At 45.3% G+C, this 21,369-nt stretch overlaps 1 protein-coding gene across 2 annotated transcripts in view; it reads left to right on the forward strand.

Moving 5' to 3' along the window:
* The window catches only part of LOC121582168 (collagen alpha-1(XI) chain), a 115,373-nt gene that overhangs the window by 6,433 nt on the left and 87,571 nt on the right, over positions 1-21,369 (forward strand). For both annotated transcript variants that reach the window (XM_041897793.2, XM_041897794.2), the window contains exon 2: positions 19,438-19,605. In XM_041897793.2, the coding sequence (XP_041753727.1) occupies positions 19,438-19,605 (168 nt within the window). The remainder of the gene's footprint in view (positions 1-19,437; positions 19,606-21,369) is intronic.

The raw sequence follows: 21,369 nt of genomic DNA on the forward strand, positions 1-21,369 counted from the left end.
GTATTAGCCATGTGGCTGCTTCTCAGAGGCCAGGCTTTGCTCCCAAAAGGTTTATTTTGTGTGGAGGCAAACAGAGGTTAAAGAGAAGTTCACTGTTTCTACCAAGTCGCCCACCGGAATCAATGGGGCCTTTTCTCAAAGCTTCAATCACATTTTAGTGTTTTGGCAATTTTTCTCCTGGTTTGTTATCATTAATTAAGTAAAGGTTTTTGAATGGTCTGTGTCAATAGGAAACATTCCTCTAGGCATGTCAAACTGCTTTATTCATCAAAAATACTTGAATAGCATTCCTTGAATACCTGGGCAAAATGGAAACGTGGGTGGATTGGGGCCGAAGCCAACGACTACTCGATATGTAAACATTGACTACAGTGCTTGTTGTTTTCAGCCTGAAAAGGACTATGGGTATTGGAGTCTTTGTAATTTTAAGATTCATGGAGTTTCTCCAATATTTAGTTTTTATCCATTTGTTTTTTATCCAAAAAAAAGGGGATAGTAAGAAAGAAGCACTTGTTGTTTCACTGTGTTCAACATCTGGATCCGATAAGCTCCATTGTGCCGTCTGGCGTCTGCTGAGCCTAAAAAAAAAGAGGGTGAAAAATGCGTTCCAGATGTTTTTATTCCACTCCTGGTGGAACAAAGCACTATGAAATAAAGCACTGTTTCATTTTTCTCAAGAAAAATATACCACTAGTACCTCACTGGTTTTAGAGTTTAGGCTTTTCGCTGGAAAAATAGCTGTGTCCCATTAGGTGAGTTTTGGTGAGAGGCTTTAGAGACGGTGTGAGTTTCATAGCATCCAGGTTTGGAGCCTTGCAAAGCATCCTGGGTCATTCAAATGTTATTTTTGTGTAAAGGTTGACTTTACTATGGGGGTCAAAGGTCAAGCAAAGCTGGGCCGCAGCGGTTTTCCGTCCGCTCGGCCCACCGTCGGAACGGTTCCTCTACAAAAGGAAGTTTCCATGATAGATTGGATGCACCTTTTTATCACATTCCCCCTAATGTCATTCATGTGTGTTATGGAAGAAGAGGGCAAGGCTTTTACTAACTGATGTAACTGATGCAGAATGTTCATGATCAAGCCTTCCAATAGCCATGGCCTCCGAACCTGGTGTTGCAATGGAAACCTCTGGAACTGTTCTGGCTGCAAGATGGTGAAACACAGACACAGGCACCAGACTGGTGGCATTTGAGCATTGCAATCAAGTAATAAAAACACAGCCATGAAACCCAAAATGGAGGAAATTCAGTTCAGAGTGCAATCCCCAAACTCAACCTCCATCATTATTAGTAATTGTTTGTCCCTTTTGAGCGAATACTGTTTCAGCACCAGTTTTTCAATGGTCATATTCTTATCCCTCGATATGGGAAATCCTTCAAGCCCGTTTGACTCAATCAGATAAGTGGTGGTTCTGTGGTGTGAAAAGGCCTGTTTTTGAGTGTGTGTGCATGTGTTTGTGTGTCTATCACCGTGGTGCAGGGGAAGGAATCTGAGTTAGCTGGACTGTGGAGAGAAGCAGTGACCCTGCAATTTCATGATCCACTTCAGACTGTGAATGCAGCCATTATGGTGTGGAACTGAACTGGCTAGGCAGTTGAGTGGTTCATGGTTTAGGTTACGACCCCTGGCCTCCAACCAGCTCCACCTAACGCCTGATCAACAGCAAAGACTGACACTCTTCTTTTATATCTGTGCAGATGACGGAATGTGATGGCTGATAAAAGATTATTCCAGGTCAGAAGTTTGACTCTGTCTGTCAGATTGAAGGAGATCCTTTGTATGCCACTCATGACATAAACATTTGTGTGTCATGTTAGGGACTGTTGGGGACAGGGAAACACTGTTCTCTCAAGAGTTCATAGTCAGACTGCCCCAAAGGACCATGGGACATCTTATTGGACCTCTTCCCACTAAAGCTGTAGAGCCAGGTTTTCCAGGACAGTGATTTGACAGGAGACTATGTTCAGGCTCGGACATGATCCTCTATTGAAGAGGAGAAAATAGGGTTTTATCTTGATTTCATGGTGAAAAGTTGAGTCTTTTCATATGTAGTCTCAGATAATTAAGTCAAGATGCTGTTGGTTTGAGTTCACAACCCAAAGCCCCAATAATGGCTGTAGGGATTTTAGTATTTTCAATAGTGGTTCTTACAACTGAGTGTCTGTTTTCAACAGATGTGGTACCATGCCAGCAAAGGATGTAGAATGTCATGCTAGTCTTTTACATTTTAGTCATTCAGCAGATGCTGTTATTGAGAGCGATGTACAGGATCAATTAGGGTTAAGTGCCTTGCTCAAAGGCATAGTGACAGATTTTTCACTTAGACAGCTTGGGGATTTGAACCAGCAGCCTTTTGGTTACTGGCTCAACGCTGTTAACCACTAGGCTACCTGCCACACTTTTCTCGCAGTTAGTAGAGTAGTGTCAGGGCCTATGTCTATTTTCACTCAACATCTGTGCTGTATACACTGTAAGGCCAGAAGTGGTATAGGCCTACTTCTTACTGTAGCTCTTTTCCAGCCAAAATAATTGGGTATTCACGATTCAGCTCTCCAGGATAGCAGCACTGTTCTCTATTAAGGGGTAGTATAATTATTGAGCATGGAAAGCAATGCTTGAGTCATTCTTTCCAACCCCAATCCCCATCCCCAGTCAGCCCTAGCTTCAATCCTAGCCACAGCCTGGGCAGCAGAACTACTGACTGAAGCATTTTAGGGGGAAATCGCATGATTATCTTCCCTGGTAGCTAACCCCACTCTAGAAACCTCACTACTTCAGTTGTAGCCATTCTATTTTTCTTTATTAGGTGAGAAAATGTGCAGGGGGGGCTGGGGGGTGTTGGTGGTTGGAAAGACTTTATGAAAGAGAGACAGAGATACAGACAGAGAGAAACAACAAAATGAGGTTGAACAATACAGAATGGTACATTTACAGTGTGTGAATCTTTTCTATTTGAGAATGTGAGGTGAAAGGGGTGTCTGTGTGTTCCTTCATCCCCTGGCAGGTGGGCTCTATGTCTCCTCCTATAATGTCAGTGGTAGTGTCAGGCCAGGGCAGGACAACCAATCCCCCCACCCGCTCAAAACTGGGACAGGGACAGGAATTGGTTGCCATGGAGACATTGGAAGCAAGTTCCAAATATTTTTCACAGGATGTTTAGAGTGGATCTCCTGGCGAGTTTCGTCTGTGTACAAGTCTGACTGCATGGTGTTTGACTGGTCATTAGAGCCCATAGGAACATGGTTGATGTATTACCACTATTCATTTCTCCTTCAAGAACAAAAGGCAAAAAATAATCTGAGCAACACAAGTTGATTTATAACAGCAATATAGTTCCTTTCCTCAAAAAGAATAAACCCAAAGCAAGAGGGTTCTCTAAATCATATCCCCTAACCAAGAACATATCATGTTTATCAAATCACTGGAGGCTGTTCCTTAAACCACTCAATGATTCATGTGTTCTTGCTGCCAGAAAATGTTGTAGCTAATATTTAGATATAGTTTTTCATGTTTCTAAGGCACTGGCTTGAAGTTTATTTTCATGAGTAATTTTGTTATCATTTTGGTTGTCATGTTGAATTTTGATGCAGGCATTCAATACTTTGGATAAGTAGGCCTCAAAGCCTGTATGAAAGTATTTATCTGTGGCTCAGCGACAACGTTTTCTGGCAAAGCTTTCTGGGTCATTGAGTTCGCTGATGATGCCATGTAATTATAGTTTGTGTCTGTGAATAAAGGGAGGCATTCTACTTTCTACTCATTCCTGCATTTGAAAGAAAACAGCTCAGGTTCGATTCTCATCATTTCCACAAAAGTCCAAGCAATTCACATAATTGGTTCAAAGTGGGTCATTCTAGCAACAGCCAGACGGTTGAGATCCAAAAGTCAGATAGCCATTGGAAAGTACTGTCTGTTCTGCTGTGTGTGTGTGTGTTAGGCCTTTGTTAGTGTTATTCTGTTATAGGGTTATAGCATTTTGGAGATTTTGGAGATTTTGCTTCTTTTCTCTCTGCTCTGTTCATCTTGTTCATGTCTATCGAAAGAGCTGGTGGGGGAGACGGATTGTTCTGGAATGCAAGTGCTGTCTTGTTTTGTCGTTAGTCGTCCAGCAGTCAGCCCTCAGCCCTCAGAATGGAGATCAGCAGCAAGAGAGACAGAGGATGCAAGGGAGCCCAAGGAGCGGAGAGAGACGGAAGGATCGAGAGACAAAGAAAGTGAAAGAGGGAGAGGGAGATAAAGGGACTGAGAGAGACACTGAGAGAGAGAGAAAAGACAGAGCGAGACATGAGGTAGAGGGCAGAGTAAGAGAGCATGGAGGAGTGGAGGAATACAGTTGAGTGAGGAGAGAAAGAGAAGACAAGGGATTGACAAGTACAGCCAGACTTGCTAAGAGGGAGCCACATAATAGCTGCAGAAGGAGAGGGAGAGAGAGAGAGAAAGAATGCCTGTGTGTCTCGAGAGTGCCATTTCTCTGCAGCCAGTCTCGCTGTAAATGGAGTGTTTAAGAGTGAGCAGCAGCAACCTGCTTGAGTCAGTTTTTCCATCTTAGTCTGTTGAGGTGGAGGGGAGGGAGTGAGGGAGGGAGGATGGTAGATACTGATTTATTTCTCTCTGGTCTGAGACTCTGAGCCACTCATCGCTCCCTGTTGAGACAATGAAGAAAACCACCTGGTATTCTCCCTGCTAAAGCAATAAGACCAGGGCTAAAGCCCTGACAGAGTAGACTGAGAAGCACAGGCCAGCTCTCGCTCACACACACACGTGGTGAACGAGTACACACATGCAGGCAGATGCGCATGCACACTCACAAACATTCCTCTAGCTGAAGCTACTCCTGGCTTAGTGCGAGTGTGTCTACCTGTCTGCCTATAGATGAGTGTGTCTACCTGTCTGCCTATAGATGAGTGTGTCTACCTGTCTGCCTATAGATGAGTGTGTCTACCTGTCTGCCTATAGATGAGTGTGTCTACCTGTCTGCCTATAGATGAGTGTGTCTACCTGTCTGCCTATAGATGAGTGTGTCTACCTGTCTGCCTATAGATGAGTGTGTCTACCTGTCTGCCTATAGATGAGTGTGTCTACCTGTCTGCCTATAGATGAGTGTGTCTACCTGTCTGCCTATAGGTGAGTGTGAAGTGAGCAAGCAGCTGTTTTATACACTGTAGCTATAGACACAAACATTTATCATTGTGGAGTCCTGACATTCGTGTTTCTACTTTTGTGTTGTAAGTAAGTCTGGGTGCTACATTAATTTAGATATTTTCATTGAATTAAGACTGTTGTTTGGGAGTGTTAATCTGTATATATACAGACTGTTGTTTGGGAGTGTTAATCTGTATAGATACAGACTGTTGTTTGGGAGTGTTAATCTGTATATATACAGACTGTTGATTGGGAGTGTTAATCTGTATATATACAGACTGTTGTTTGGGAGTGTTAATCTGTATATATACAGACTGTTGATTGGGAGTGTTAATCTGTATATATACAGAATGTTGTTTTGGAGTGTTAATCTGTATATATACAGACTGTTGTTTGGGAGTGATAATCTGTATATATACAGACTGTTGTTTGGGAGTGTTAATCTGAATACAGTGGGGGAAAAAAATATTTAGTCAGCCACCAATTGTGCAAGTTCTCCCACTTAAAAAGATGAGAGAGGCCTGTAATTTTCATCATAGGTACACGTCAACTATGACAGACAAATTGAGGAAAAGAAATCCAGAAAATCACATTGTAGGATTTTTAATGAATTTATTTGCAAATTATGGTGGAAAATAAGTATTTGGTCACCTACAAACAAGCAAGATTTCTGGCTCTCACAGACCTGTAACTTCTTTAAGAGGCTCCTCTGTCCTCCACTCGTTACATGTATTAATGGCACCTGTTTGAACTTGTTATCAGTATAAAAATAGTCACACTCCAAACTCCACTATGGCCAAGACCAAAGAGCTGTCAAAGGACACCAGAAACAAAATTGTAGACCTGCACCAGGCTGGGAAGACTGAATCTGCAATAGGTAAGCAGCTTGGTTTGAAGAAATCAACTGTGGGAGCAATTATTAGGAAATGGAAGACATACAAGACCACTGATAATCTCCCTCGATCTGGGGCTCCACGCAAGATCTCACCCCGTGGGGTCAAAGTGATCACAAGAACGGTGAGCAAAAATCCCAGAACCACACAGGGGGACCTAGTGAATGACCTGCAGAGAGCTGGGACCAAAGTAACAAAGCCTACCATCAGTAACACACTACGCCGCCAGGGACTCAAATCCTGCAGTGCCAGACGTGTCCCCCTGCTTAAGCCAGTACATGTCCAGGCCCGTCTGAAGTTTGCTAGAGTGCATTTGGATGATCCAGAAGAGGATTGGGAGAATGTCATATGGTCAGATGAAACCAAAATATAACTTTTTGGTAAAAACTCAACTCGTCGCGTTTGGAGGACAAAGAATGCTGAGTTGCATCCAAAGAACACCATACCTACTGTGAAGCATGGGGGTGGAAACATCATGCTTTGGGGCTGTTTTTCTGCAAAGGGACCAGGACGACTGATCCGTGTAAAGGAAAGAATGAATGGGGCCATGTATTTTGAGTGAAAACCTCCTTCCATCAGCAAGGGCATTGAAGATGACACGTGGCTGGGTCTTTCAGCATGACAATGATCCCAAACACACCGCCCGGGCAACGAAGGAGTGGCTTCGTAAGAAGCATTTCAAGGTCCTGGAGTGGCCTAGCCAGTCTCCAGATCTCATCCCCATGGAAAATCTTTGGAGGGAGTTGAAAGTCTGTGTTGCCCAGCGACAGCCCCAAAACATCACTGCTCTAGAGGAGATCTGCATGGAGGAATGGGCCAAAATACCAGCAACAGTGTGTGAAAACCTTGTGAAGACTTACAGAAAACGTTTGACCTGTGTCATTGCCAACAAAGGGTATATAACAAAGTATTGAGAAACTTTTGTTATTGACCAAATACTTATTTTCCACCATAATTTGCAAATAAATTCATTAAAAATCCTACAATGTGATTTTCTGGATTCTTTTTTCTCATTTTGTCTGTCATAGTTGACGTGTACCTATGATGAAAATTACAGGCCTCTCTCATCTTTTTAAGTGGGAGAACTTGCACAATTGGTGGCTGACTAAATACTTTTTTCCCCCACTGTATATACAGACTGTTGCTGTCTGCTAGGGTGGTCATTGTAAACATACACTCAACTCAGTTCAACTCCAGTGTGTAAGGCCTCAGACCCACCAATAGAGTCTGCTGGCCTAGAGTACTTAGCACCTCTGAACGTCTTTGCTAACCAAGTGTGCACCGATTTTACATGTGGAATTGCGTGAAAGATTATACAGCGGGTGGTCCCTAAAGGCGCCTGCATACATAGGTTTGGTTTGCTCCTAGCAGAACTTGGCTAGGCGATGTGACCGTCTGTTTTCTCATACTCCCTAAAGACCTTCTCTTGGAAACAAGAAAAAAAGCGGCAATATGACTGTTTTTGCCTCTTGAGCCACCATAGCAACAACATAGCCAGAAACACTTCCTCAAAATAGTCAAAATTATTCTAAGATAAATAAATCAAGAAATCAGTCATTACGTTTTGGCAGAGGTTTAGCCGTGCTATTTTACATCTAGCTAAGATGTTTGGTGCAGTATTTCTCTAGTGAAAAAATGTGTATGAAAACGAATAGTCTCTCGTTGAATGACAATCAACACTTCATGTTCCCGCTCCTACTAGAAGTAGTACTGTTGACCAATCACAGACGAAGGGGCACAGACTTCGTCTACCAAACTTTGTCTACCAAACGTCTACCAAACAACATTTTGGCATAATATATGCACAAACTGTTTAGACTGGAAAGCATACGGTAAGCTTAAAACACAGCACGCTGAACGATCAGCAGACGAACACTAGATCCACATTCGGCGCAATGTGTGCGAGCCTTACGTGTATGTGAATAAGAGTGTGTTTTTGTCTCGCTGTGAGCAATCCGTTTAGTGTGTATTCATGCACCTCCATTCCCTGTGTTATTTGTCTTGTCTGGTGTTTCCTGTTATTCAGAATGTGATTGGGAGCAAGCTGAAGTTATTCTCTAGGAACTCTGTCTGTCTGTCTGTCTGACTGTGTGTGTGTCGTCTTGTGACTGGCACGCTCACAACGGCCTGGTCAGGACCAGAGAAATGAGAGATATGTAAACAACTGAGCCAGTCTCTCTCCTCTTTCCTCTCTGCTGCCCGGCCCTGCCCTCTCATGTACCCTACTCAGTCTGGGTCACTGGGAGAGGTGGTCCTTCTATGTTTTTACTCTTTTTGATATGTATGCTTCTGTTTCATGTGAATATTGTTTTGGTGAGCATGTGTGTATGTCGTGTGTGCATGTGTGTGTGTATGAGAGAGAGAGAGAGAGAGAGAGAGAGACAGAAAAAGAAAAAGAGAAACAGACAAAAAGAGAGGGAGGGGGTAACACTTTTCCGGAACAGGGATCGGTTCAGAGGTAAGCAAATGGTCAGTAAATCATGCAGACTGCTGCGATGCACAATGGGTTTAATGTAGCTGACATTAGTGCGTGTGTGTGTGCATGCGTGCGTGTGTGTTGTGTGTGCGTGTGTGTGTGTGTGTGAGTGTCCTGTCAGTGTGTCTATGTAGTGGGGTGTAATGTAGTGTACGTAATGACCGCAGGCTAATCTAGGGGCGAGTCATATGATTACAAAACCAACACCCTCAGGTCAACGCTGATCGCTACCTGTCAGTTGGGAGGGTGACTGAGGGCATGTGTGTGTATTTGCGCATGTGTGTGTTTTTGCCCATGTGTGTGTTTTTGCATGTCTGTGTGTGTATGTCTGTATTTTGATCTAAGGGGTTAATTGAACATTAGCCAAAATATTCTGATATATGTCATCATATCAGTCACAGCCCTTTCCCTTATAATGCTCAGATTTGACATCTACTGTACACGTCACTTCTGGCATCCATCCAAGTTGGGTAACAGTTGGATAAGAGTTAAAACACCCCACACCCTCCCTCCCCCCATCTGGGATGCTGCGCTGTAGGAGGGGGAAGTTCAGCTTCCCACTCTGCCCTGGTTGTTTTCGCTGCTCTGGTCTCATGGCGATGGGCAGACAGACAGTCGGACAGACAGGTGGGTGGACAGAGGGTCGGCCACAGAGACAGACTCCACGCTGCTGCTAATTGCTCTTTGTCCTCAGCGCCAGGTCAAGCATGTGCCTCAGTGCCTGGAGAACACAACCAGCCTGGCCTCAGCCTGCAGGAGGAGGGAGGGGAGAAACACTGGCTACGTCCCAAATGGCACCCTGTTGCCTATTTAGTGCACTACTTTTGCCCAGGGTTTATAGGGCTCTGATCAAAAGTAGTGCACTATGTAGGGAATAGGGTGCCATTTGGGACTCAGCCAGCGCAAGAGGGAAGAATGTTAATCCTGATTCCTGCTCTGTAGAGAACTCACCCTGTTTCACCCTGGCCTGTTGCCTGCCCTGCTCCCCCACCAGGGAATGAGACGGTCTACACTGAATGGACAAGAGTCACTGAATGGACTTTGGTGTGTGTGTGTATGGGGGGGGGGTGGGGGTGGGGGTGGGGGAGTGTTGTGTGTGGGTGTGTGTTGTGTGTGGGTGTGTGTTTGTGTGTGTGTGCGTGTGTGTGTGTGTGTGTCTGTGTGTATGTGTCGAGACTGCGTGAGACGAGGGGGTCTGCGACTGTCTTGGTAACCAGCCGAAATCAGGATTATTAACCTGCCACTGGAGCTACTGTTCAGAGAGAAAGAGAACAAGGAATGGAGGGAGGGAAAGTCCCACTGGGCACAGACAACAATTCAACGTCTATTCCACGTTGGTTCAACGTAATTTAATTGAAATTACGTGATAGCAACGTTGATTCAACCATTATGTGCCTAGTGGGGAGAGAGGGAGGGAGCAAAAGAGCCGAGAAGGGTTGGCAACCACATCAAGCCTCTCCCCATCGCGAACGTTCTCCAGGAACAGTGTGAAGAATTTTTTTTATCTCATGTTAATACATTTTTGCTTACAATATATTTGATGAGTTCATTATCCCTTACAGTGCTGCTACAGTACCTCCCTAAGCCAGCCTGTCTGGCTAAACAGACCTATAAAAAGGCCAACAAAAAAGGTGTCTTCACACACTACTTATACAGTACCGTAAAGGCCTTTTTGAACTGAGTAAAGACTAACAGGAGAGTGTGAGTAGATGGACATTTAGCACCAATATCAGCCTTTAGGAACTGAAGACAGTAAAGGGACAGGGGGAGAGGCGGAGAGAGGGAGAGTGGAGAGGAGGAGAGAGGGAGAGAGGAGAGAAGGAGAGGGGAGAAAGGGAGAGAGGGAAGAGGGGGAGAGCATAGCCACAGGAAGTAGGGGTGCTGAGGGTGCTGCAGCACCCCCTGAAAAATCAGAATATATATTTTTTTACTCAAACATCTTCCCGCGGTTATGGGAGAGAGAAAGAAAGAGGAAAAAGGTATAGAGGGAGAGGGGGAGAGGGTGAGAGGGTAGATCACTGTGAGACTGAAGGGTGTTTACCAGAGAAAATGTTCCTAATTGTCCGGTCTGCCCGCCTCAGTCACGTCCCTCTGGTCTCAGATCTCCAACAGATGATGATATGTCATAAGGTTCTAATCAAGAGTCTCAGATGTTCCTCTACGTCCTCACTGGAGCTATGTGAAACAGCCCTAGGGTACGTCCCAAACAGCACCCTATTCCCTACATAGTGCACAACTTTTCACCAGGGCCCATAGGGCAGTTACATTTGAATAAGACGGTAAGATCTTTTGTCCAGGTGTGTGTGGGTGACTTCAGTGTTGTAGTTATTTTTCTGTGTCAGTTGGCTCTTCTCCCTGCTGTTCTCTGTTTTAGGCTGCTGTAGCTATGACCCTGTGGTCTGTTTCATGGTTAAAGAGCCATTCCGCATCCAAGGTTCTGTAGTTGTGTTGGCCCCAATATGTCATTAAGCACTGGCACAGAGAAGGATGTGTGCCTGTGATGTGGTTCTGCTCCACTGTGTGCCATGTACGGGCAATGAGAGAGAGAGAGAGAGAGAGAGAGAGAGAGAGAGAGAGAGAGAGAGAGAGAGAGAGAGAGAGAGAGAGAGAGAGAGAGAGAGAGAGAGAGAGAGAGAGAGAGAGAGAGAGAGAGAGAGAGAGAGAGAGAGAGAGAGAGAGAGAGAGAGAGAGAGAGAGAGAGAGAGAGAGAGAGAGAGAGAGAGAGAGAGAGAGAGAGAGAGAGAGAGAGAGAGAGAGAGAGAGAGAGAGAGAGAGAGAGAGAGAGAGAGAGAGAGAGAGAGAGAGAGAGAGAGAGAGAGAGAGAGAGAGAGAGAGAGAGAGAGAGAGAGAGAGAGAGAGAGAGAGAGAGAGAGAATCTCATTTGATTAAATATTTAAGAATGAGAGCTATATAGGGTCCTTTTGCTGTAGAGTAAACAGCACCTCTCTCTCTCCTCTCTGGGAGGTGTGGGCTGTGGTCAGCCTATGTTGACCCAGGGAAAAGCTCTGGCCCTCTGGCCCTAGCTTCAGTCAGGGTCCATCCTGTTCCTAAGGTGTTGCTCCCCCAAGGGAGCTGCCATGCTAAGTAGACAAACACTTCAGCTTAATAAGGTGGGATTGAGAGCCATACCTGTGGGCTGGGATGTGGTTTACTACCACCTCAGGAGGGTCGGAGGAAGGTGAGGGAAGTGTGACTGGGGTTTGGAGGTGTGTGTGTGTTTACCGAACTTGAGTTCTTGCTACTGCTGTTGAATTGGGCTAAACACACATCTATACACAGAAACTTGCGCAAACACATACAGGACAGCTTAGAGAAAAAATGTGTCATAAAGGCTAAACTGTAGGGTGTTTACCCTCTGGACAGAGGGGAGATGTTATGTCACACCCCTTCTCTCTCCCTCCTGTCCAGTAAGAAGCCTATTGCCACTCTCCCTGTCCATGCCCCCTGGGTGACCTACTGCTTACAACTGAGGGGTTAGTTTATGGCACAGTAGCATTAGGAGGGTAGGACACCCCCTCCTGCTTACCACCATGTACTGATGAGAATACCTTGAACACAGCAGACAAACAACAGATGTTCATATCCGCCAAGCAGGAGAAGAAAGTGAGAAAAGACTAGATGAAATCTGTGAAAGGAGTGGATGGATGGATAGAGGTAGAGGAAAAGGGAGATTATGGCGGAGGGGAAAGAGAGAGGATATCCTGATGACAACGGTTTCCTCCCCAAAAGCTGCTGATCTTTATAGGATTAGGTTGTGTCAGAGAAGACTGGCAAAACCAACAGGCCTCTACAGGGGTCACGACACGGTTAGCATCGACTGGTTGATCGCAGCCAAACGTACTCCTCCTCTTCCTCCTCCTCCTCTTCATCTCCAATCACTGCAGTCATGTGACTCATATTGCACTATATAGGGAATAGGGTGTCATTTCAGATTTAGATGATGTATTATTGAATTGCTTATAATATAATAATAATAATAATTATTATTTATAATAATAACAATAATAATAAATAATATATGCCATTTAGCAGATGCTTTTATCCTAAGTGACTTGCATACATTTTAGGTACGTGTGTTCCCGGGAATCGAACCCACAGTGCTATGACTGAGGTAGTCCTATGGCTAGTTGGTCTCGCCAATGGAGCCATTCACACTGTTTGCTAACTTAATTGCAGTCATCAGCTAATTGCAGCTGTCAGTGTCAACTGTTATGGCTGTTTTCTAAGTATAGAGCTGTTAGCTAACTTTAGCTGTTAGCTAATTGTAGCTAATTTGCCAGTTGCTAATGTTAGCTTGTACTAGCTGTTTGCTCATTGTTGTTATTGTAGTAGAGTAGACAGTTGAGTGAAAGGAAAGCCAACCCCCCCACAACCCTTTCACCCTGACCCTGCCTAGCTAAGCCCAAATGAACAGACACGTGCTTCTAAGTCCAGGGGGTCAGATATCACCTTGGGAGAATTTCAATTACATACTCCTCATGTCCTCTCTCCTCTCTCCTCTCAAAACCCATTGGAGGAGAAGATCAGAGGGGAGGGACCTCTGGCTTTTTCCTCCAATGGGTTTTGAAAAGGAGGCAAGGAGAGAGGACACAAGGAGTATATAATTGAGATTGGCTTCTGGAACTGCAGAGTTGAGTTGGACGGGACTTTTATAACGTATATTGGTTATTTATGGATGGGGTATCTTGTAATTAGCGACCATAGACACCCCTATGAAGTTGTAGTGGTGAAGCTGGGCTAGATGGTAACCGATGGTAACCAAAAGGTTGCTGGTTCGAATCCCGGAGCAGACAAGGTGAACAATGTGCCGCTGTGCCCTTGAGCAAGGCACTTAACACCAATTGCTTCAGAGATGCTGGACAATGGTGACCCTGGCTGTGACCCCTCTCCCTGCGGGTATCTCAGGGGGAATTGGGATATGCAAGAAATACATTTCCATTACACACTTGTACAAGTATTTAACACGACAAATATAAGAACCCCCCCACATTATTATTATTATTATTATTAGATGAACCTAGATCTATCCTAGATCAGTTGTAGTGAAGCTGAGTGAGTGGAATGGAGCATCAGCAAGTCAAACAAAATGTAACTCTTAACTACCATATACTCATGACCCCCAGCATCAGGAAGTGTGTTGGATTATGTCCTTATATGGATGTGGGGAACCCTGGATCGGTAGTGGGGTCAGTGGGTGAGTCTGGATGAATGCTGTCTGAGGACTAGACAGAGACTGGGAGGTGAGAGGAATGGAGGATATGGCTGGTCGCTAGAATAGAAGATATGGCTGGTCGCTAGAATAGAGGATATGGCTGGTCGCTAGAATAGAGGATATGGCTGGTCGCTAGAATAGAGGATATGGTTGGTCGCTAGAATAGAGGATATGGCTGGTCGCTAGAATGGAGGATATGGCTGGTCACTAGAATAGAGGATATAGCTGGTCGCTAGAATAGAGGATATGGCTGGTCGCTAGAATAGAGGATATGGCTGGTCGCTAGAATGGAGGATATGGCTGGTCGCTAGAATAGAGGATATGGCTGGTCGCTAGAATGGAGGATATGGCTGGTCGCTAGGATGGAGGATATGGCTGGTCGCTAGAATAGAGGATATGGCTGGTCGTTAGAATGGAGGATATGGCTGGACGCTAGAATGGAGGATATGGCTGGTCACTAGAATAGAGGATATAGCTGGTCGCTAGAATAGAGGATATGGCTGGTCGCTAGAATAGAGGATATGGCTGGTCGCTAGAATGGAGGATATGGCTGGTCGCTAGGATGGAGGATATGGCTGGTCGCTAGAATAGAGGATATGGCTGGTCGTTAGAATGGAGGATATGGCTGGACGCTAGAATGGAGGATATGGCTGGTCGCTAGAATGGAGGATATGTCTGGTCGCTAGAATAGAAGATATAATCCGGTCTGGATTACTGCAACTCGCTGTTGGCTGTGCCATTAAACCCCTACAACTCATCCAGAATGCCGCAGCCCGTCTGGTGTTCAACCTTCCCAAGTTCTCTCACGTCACCCCGCTCCTCCGCACACTCCACTGGCTTCCAGTTGAAGCTCGCATCTGTTACAAGACCATGGTGCTTGCCTATGGAGCTGTGAGGGGATCGGCACCTCTGTACCTTCAGGCTCTGATCAGTCCCTACATCCAAACGAGGGCATTGCGTTCATCCTCCTCTGGCCTGCTGGCTCCCCTTCCTCTGCGGAAGCATAGTTCCCGCTCAGCCCAGTCAAAACTGTTCGCTGCTCTGGCACCCCAATGGTGGAACAAGCTCCCTCACGACGCCAGGACAGCGGAGTCACTCACCACCTTCCGGAGACATTTGAAACCCCACCTCTTTAAGGAATACCTGGGATAGGATAAAGTAATCCTTCTACCCCCCCACCTAAAAAAAATAATATATATATATATTGTAAAGTGGTTATCCCACTGGCTATAGGGTGAATGCACCTATTTGTAAGTCACTCTGGATAAGAGCGTCTGCTAAATGACGTAAATGTAAATGTAAATATGGCTCGTCGCTAGAATAGAAGATATGGCTGATCGCTAAAATGGAGGATATGGCTGGTCGCTAGAATAGAAGATATGGCTGATCGCTAAAATGGAGGATATGGCTGGTCACTAGAATAGAAGATATGGCTGGTCGCTAGAATAGAAGATATGGCTGGTCGCTAGAATGGAGGATATGGCTGGTCTCTAGAATATAAGATATGGCTGGTTGCTAGAATAGAAAATATGGCTGATCGCTAAAATGGAGGATATGGCTGGTCGCTAGAATAGAGGATATGGCTGGTCGCTAGAATGGAGGATATGGATGGTCGCTAGAATAGAAGATATGGCTGATCGCTAAAATGGAGGATATGGCTGGTCGCTAAAATAGACGATATGGCTGGTCGCTAGAATGGAGGATATGGCTGGTCGCTAGAATGGAGGATATGGCTGGTCGCTAGAATGGAGGATATGGATGGTCGCTAGAATAGAAGATATGGCTGGTCGCTAGAATAGAAGATATGGCTGGTTGCTAGAATAGAGGATATGGCTGGTCGCTAGAATGGAGGATATGGCTGGTCGCTAGAATAGCAGTCTGAGACACACAACATTCACCAGCCACTAATTACATTAGAACACTCGCATAACATTGGCTAGATTAACCTATAGCGATCAGACTGTAACTCAGTGAGTCTGACACGTTCCTCCTACCACAATGCCCTAAGTGATTTGATGTAGCCTACCACAAGGCTCTCTTATACCTACCACAAGGTCCTAAGCTAAGCCTGTTGTTACTATGAGACCTCAGTGGGTTTGGGTGTTTTCAGACTGTAATTTTAGTTCTCATCAGTTAGACTTGAGGGTTGACTTCATAGACAGAGGCCACTGTGTTCAGCCACTCTGTAATCAGGAGAGAGAGAGAGGGACACACCCTGAATATATTGAGCTAGGTGGGGGTTACATTAGATTGAAGGAGGAAAGCCTAGGAGTGTGTGTGTGTTTGTGGTCAAATTGACCTCTTTTGCTATGTTTTAAAGAACTTTCTACTCTTTGTTTCATGTTTTATGCATGTACAGTATGTGTGTCTGAGCCTTGTGTAAACTATGTGAATGAATGTGTGTGTCCACACGCCTGTGTGTGCATGTCTATGTGTGTGACAGTCCTGTCTTGATGTAGTGCCCAGTGGCCGGTGGCTGGGGCCTTGTGGTCTTAACAGTTCGTCAATGTTCTTCTTCTGTGGTGGCTGAGGTGTGGTTTCATTCCTCTCTACCTCCACCATTATAGGCCTCCAGTATCCCATGGGCCTTGTGGCTGGGTTTCCCAGGAGACCGACGGGCCCTGGGCTGTTAATAATGTATGCCATTTAGCAGACGCTTTTATCCAAAGCGACTTACAGTCATGCGTGGGTGGCCCTGGGAATCAAACCCACAATCCTGCCGTTGCCAGCGCCATGCTCTACCAACTGAACCATACAGGACCTGTTGGCAGTTTGAGGATAAACAGTGTGGTGGTATGGGTGTGACTGGGAGCAGGATGGGAATTCCAGGCAGCATTCCCAACGGCGCTAGAGAAAGGAGAGTCAGCAGGTTTATGCATCTACTGAGTATTATATTGTTGTAGATACAGTATGTCCTTTGGGGACTCATGTGGACAGGATTACAGAGGTATTGTCTGTATAGAGAAAGATAAATACCTGCAGTAATAATTACTATTTGTTTTACAGTTTTCCTTTAGTTTAGTTTTAAGATGTTTTCCTATTGTGTGTCTGAGCCTTGTTGGCAGTTTTGGCAGTTTTGATTTAAGTTTAGTTTCACTTGATTTTGACAGTGGGAACTGTCCGACCCTAGTAGAGATCTTTAGGACAAGCTATCTCATTTCAGTCAATCAGTCAGCCTAGCCAGTGAAAGTCATTATCTAGCTGCTGGGTACATTGTATCACTCACTCCATTATGAGCTGATGATGAGAGACAAATCAGAGTCTTTCTTTAGGCCCTTCAACTGCTTCAAGAGGTTCTGTCATTCCGTGGTATGTTGTTGTTGCAGGGGTACGTAGTTCTCATACTGGAATGGCTTAGAGAGAGGGTGGGCAGGGAGAGGTAGGGGGTGGGCGTTGGTGGAAATTACTGGACCTTCCCCCAGATATGTCAAAGTCATCTGGTGTGTCTGTCAAATATGTCCCCCCTAGCATTGGGATAATGTCCTGGGTTCAGCTGCTGCTCACATTTGGATGGAAAGACAATTATGTAGTTAGATAATAAGAGTCTTCCGATTGAAGACAGGAAGAGAGGAGAGGGCCAGCTCATAGAGGAAGCAAGGGAAGGCACTGGATAATGAGAGAGGGAGAGAAAGAGAGAGAGAGAGGGAGAGATAAATAGAGAGAGAGAGGGGGAAGAGAGGAAAAGAGAGAGGAAGTTGGCGAGTGAATCTCCACATAGTTTACATTCTTTCATCTGACTCCAATCCCACGTATTTTCCTCTTAATGGTCTGCACACACCCATATGAGAGTTCACTCCCCCCTCCCCACCTCTCTCGCTGTCTCTCTGTTTATATGACCTAACCAAGTGAGAGCGCGAGTGTCGTTAGTTGTGTTTACATACAGTATATGTGTGGGACTGGGAACATAAGCGAGCTGTGTGTGAGAGCTGTTTGATATGGGTCAGATGCCTGTCCAGAATCAGATGTTGTACACTACACAGCATGGAATGTAGATGATCAAAATCACATTTTCAAATCTTTCTCTAACTAGCTGATAGTGATGCCTGATATCAACAGCAGTAAAGTGGAAGTTATGAAGGAAGGAATTCCCCCTAGTGCTGTGGATGGTGATGGTGATCCATGGTCATGTGTATCTGTAGTGGATTTGGATCTAGAATTTTGTTTAGTGGTTGAGTGGTTTATTTTAATTGAGCTGCGCTGCACGTGAGAGACTGTAATGATCTCCAGCTGGAGGAAGTTAAGGGGCAGTGGGAAGAGTGCATGCCCTCTCTCCCTCCCTCCCTCCACCCTTTTCTCTCCAGATGGATGGGGCTTTTGAAAGCTCCTCTCTGAACAGCCTCAATAAATGTGTGTGGTCCTGGCTGACCTGACACCTGATCCTTCCTGCTTTACCTGTGTGTGTGTGTGTGTGTGTGTGTGTGTGTGTGTGTGTGTGTGTGTGTGTGTGTGTGTGTGTGTGTGTGTGTGTGTGTGTGTGAGCCTTTCTCAGTCCAACTGGAGGGGTTCAACAGAACACTAGAATGCAACAACAGAGTTCCAGAATGTGTGCTTTTGTCTTTGTTTTCGTTATTTAAACCAGACCATAAACTGCTTTCCTACATTCAAACCCCCTCCCTTTTGTATTGGCCTCCCTCTAAGCCTCACTTTGACCCTGTCCCTATGTTGGCCCTATATGGGTCCATCCCTTCCCCTGACTGTGTGGCTCTGCTCTGAGCAGTACTAGGACTATGCTATATGCTCTGGGCAGTAGCCTTGAGGCAGAGATCATCGTAGCATTGTAGCATCTGGCTGCAGACACATCTGTTTGTTCGCGGCTCGTTAGGTCGTTGGGGTTGTTTTAGCCAGCAGGCGTGCAGTCAGAGGTGCGGTCAGGGGTCAAACCACAACGTCACACCCTGTTCTGACCCGACCGTGCTGCTCCTGCGCCTGCCCCTGCGGTGCTCTGGAGAAAACCCCAAAGGCCCAGCCTGAGAGTGTGCTAATTGTACGTTTGTGGGAAGGAAGAGGAAGGCAGCTTTAGTGGAGAAATGAAGGGATGGAGGGATGGACTTCGGTCATGGCAGTAGTTCATCATAGCATCCAACTTCCTCATAACCCCCTAATGGATTAAGATTTTGAAAGTGGGCACAGTAATCTGATCCTAGATCTGTAGTTAGAGTGTAGGGCACACTCGCACAGTTTAGATTGGTTCTATAACTGTACCCCTGTCTCGTCAGTGAAAAGGATGGAGAGAATAGGGGAATGGATAAATAGAAGGGGTCTGGAGTGCACCTACTGCACTGGAAGCAGGTCCCAGCTATGTGTCAAACTCAGTCCACGGAGGGCCAAGTGTCTGTGGGTTTTCGCTCCTCCCTTGTACTTGATTGATGAATTAAGGTCACTAATTATTAAGGAACTTCCCTCACCTGGTTGTCTAGGTCTTAATTGAAAGGAAAAAACTAAAACCAGCAGACATAATGAGTTTGACACTCCTGGGCTAGTGAAAGGAGGATCTGTTTCTTCTGTCTACAGCCTGAGTAATTGGGTTACTTGAAATGGATACTGACTGTCTCTCCTGTTGTGGGGGTCTTTCAGCACTGTGGATGGTATGGCTTTGTGCTATGGTGCTTCTGTATGTGGATGATTGTGAGAGATGTGTGAGTCTGAATTTGAAATGAGTGTGTTTGATATGAGTCGAACCTAAAATATTTCTCTCGTCTCTTTCCCTCTGTAGTGGAGCCAGCGGACCTCTTGAAGATTTTAGATTTTCCCAGTTTACCTGAAGGCGTTACGAAAACGACAGGTTTCTGTGCGCATAGGAAGTCAACAAAAGGAGCCGATGTAGCCTACAGAGTATCCAAAGAAGCCCAGCTCAGTGCCCCCACCAAACAGCTGTACCCTGGTAAGTACCTGATCATGACCATTCACTGATTGGTTGATCTCCTTGGATCTCTGAACTTAAAAGATACCTGTTCCTTTCTTTTCATGTCTTCCTCAAGTACATTACTGTATCTCTTCTGATTGAGATCGTCCCTCCCTCTACTCCAATGTACAGATTACCTTGTTTACTCAAATATCATCTAATGCGTATAGCTTTTACAGTAAGATTCCTCCTGACTGGTGTTGCTGGGGTGTTATAGATGCTCCCCTAGTAATTCTGTTCCTATTGGCTGCTTGTGGCCTCTCCTCTACTAAGTCTGTTCCTATTGGTTGCTTGTGGCCTCTCCCCTACCTCTGGGTGTTGACACATATGAACTCGTTGACCCCTAGTCAATAATAAAACACTGGTGTAAATCACTGGTGTAATGTCCTGACATGGATGGAATGTCCCAGACTGCAGTAAAACTCCCATAAGATCTGTCCTTATTCCTCCCACCTGGTCCGTTCATCCCCTCCGCTCTCCACACCTGCCACCTGGCAGACACCTCTCCTCCCCTTCCACCTAGGTATCTGTTTTATTGGCCATTACATCATGATCCTTGTCGGTCATCTGGACCTATGAGTTATAGTTTACAGTGCTGCAAATTTGTTGGGCCAAATGTGCAGATTCACCTCCCACTATGGATCCTCCTACTCCCCAAACACACACACACACACACACACACACACACACACACACACATATTCACATACGCACGCCATGCTCTCAAACAGCCTTCTACCATCACCTCTCCCACTATTTCTCAGGGCTTCATGCACCATAATTCACTTCAGTAGGCATTAGCTCTGATAAAAATGTAGCCAAACTCTATAGACCTGCCAGGTTGTAAGGCTGTTGGCCTTACATGAACAGTTCTGGCCTCCAACCTGACTTATTTATTTGGGAGCTGAGTCATTCTTGAGTGACTGATGTTTATTATGATCCAAAGTTAACATATTCTAAAGAAAGAAGATTAGTTCAGCATAACACCATACTTCATTTTAAGTGGTAGGATACGAAACACACTCTCACACGCTCTCTCTCTCTCTCTCGCTCTCTCTCGCCCTCTCCCTCTCTCTCTCTCTCTCTCTCTCTCTCTCTCTCGATTCTTCTTTATGATTCTCCTCACGTCTGTTCCATCTGTGCACATCTGCGTTGAATAAAGATGGAGCTCGTTCTAATTCAGACATGCTAAAAAAGAAAATAATGAAATAAAAAAAAGAGGGGACAGACAGTCAGAGAGGCATACTAATTCTTCCATTTTGGAAACCTCATACTCTGATTCAGTGGGAATCATACTCCAGTAAATGTCTTAGCTCTGGAAGGGGTGGGAGGATGGAGTGAGTCAGGGGGAAAAAAGGGGGACGGCGGGAGAGGAGGGAGATGGGGGTTCCACTCTCCCCCTTTCTATTGTGCTCACATGGCTCTCGCTTACTGTTCTGCAGTGACCAGCACAGCAGCACTCTCTTTCTCTCTCTTTGCTCTCTCTCTCTCTTTCATCTTATTTTTTCTATCTTTGTCTTATACCCTCTCTATCTCTCTTTCAGTGCTGCTTTTTCATTTTTTTATATTTTCTTTCTCTCACTGTCTCTCAGAGAGATGTACTAGCTAGCCAACGTTCCTTCCTGTTGCATGCTGGGTAAGACTGACATATTTATTTATGCACGTTGTCAAACAGTGCAGAAAATTGTGTGACCCAGACTGGAATGTGTTCTCCAGACAATCCCAATAATTTAAAGTGATTGA

Source organism: Coregonus clupeaformis, chromosome 15 (assembly GCF_020615455.1).
Source record: "Coregonus clupeaformis isolate EN_2021a chromosome 15, ASM2061545v1, whole genome shotgun sequence".
Classification (NCBI taxonomy): Eukaryota; Metazoa; Chordata; class Actinopteri; order Salmoniformes; family Salmonidae; genus Coregonus; species Coregonus clupeaformis.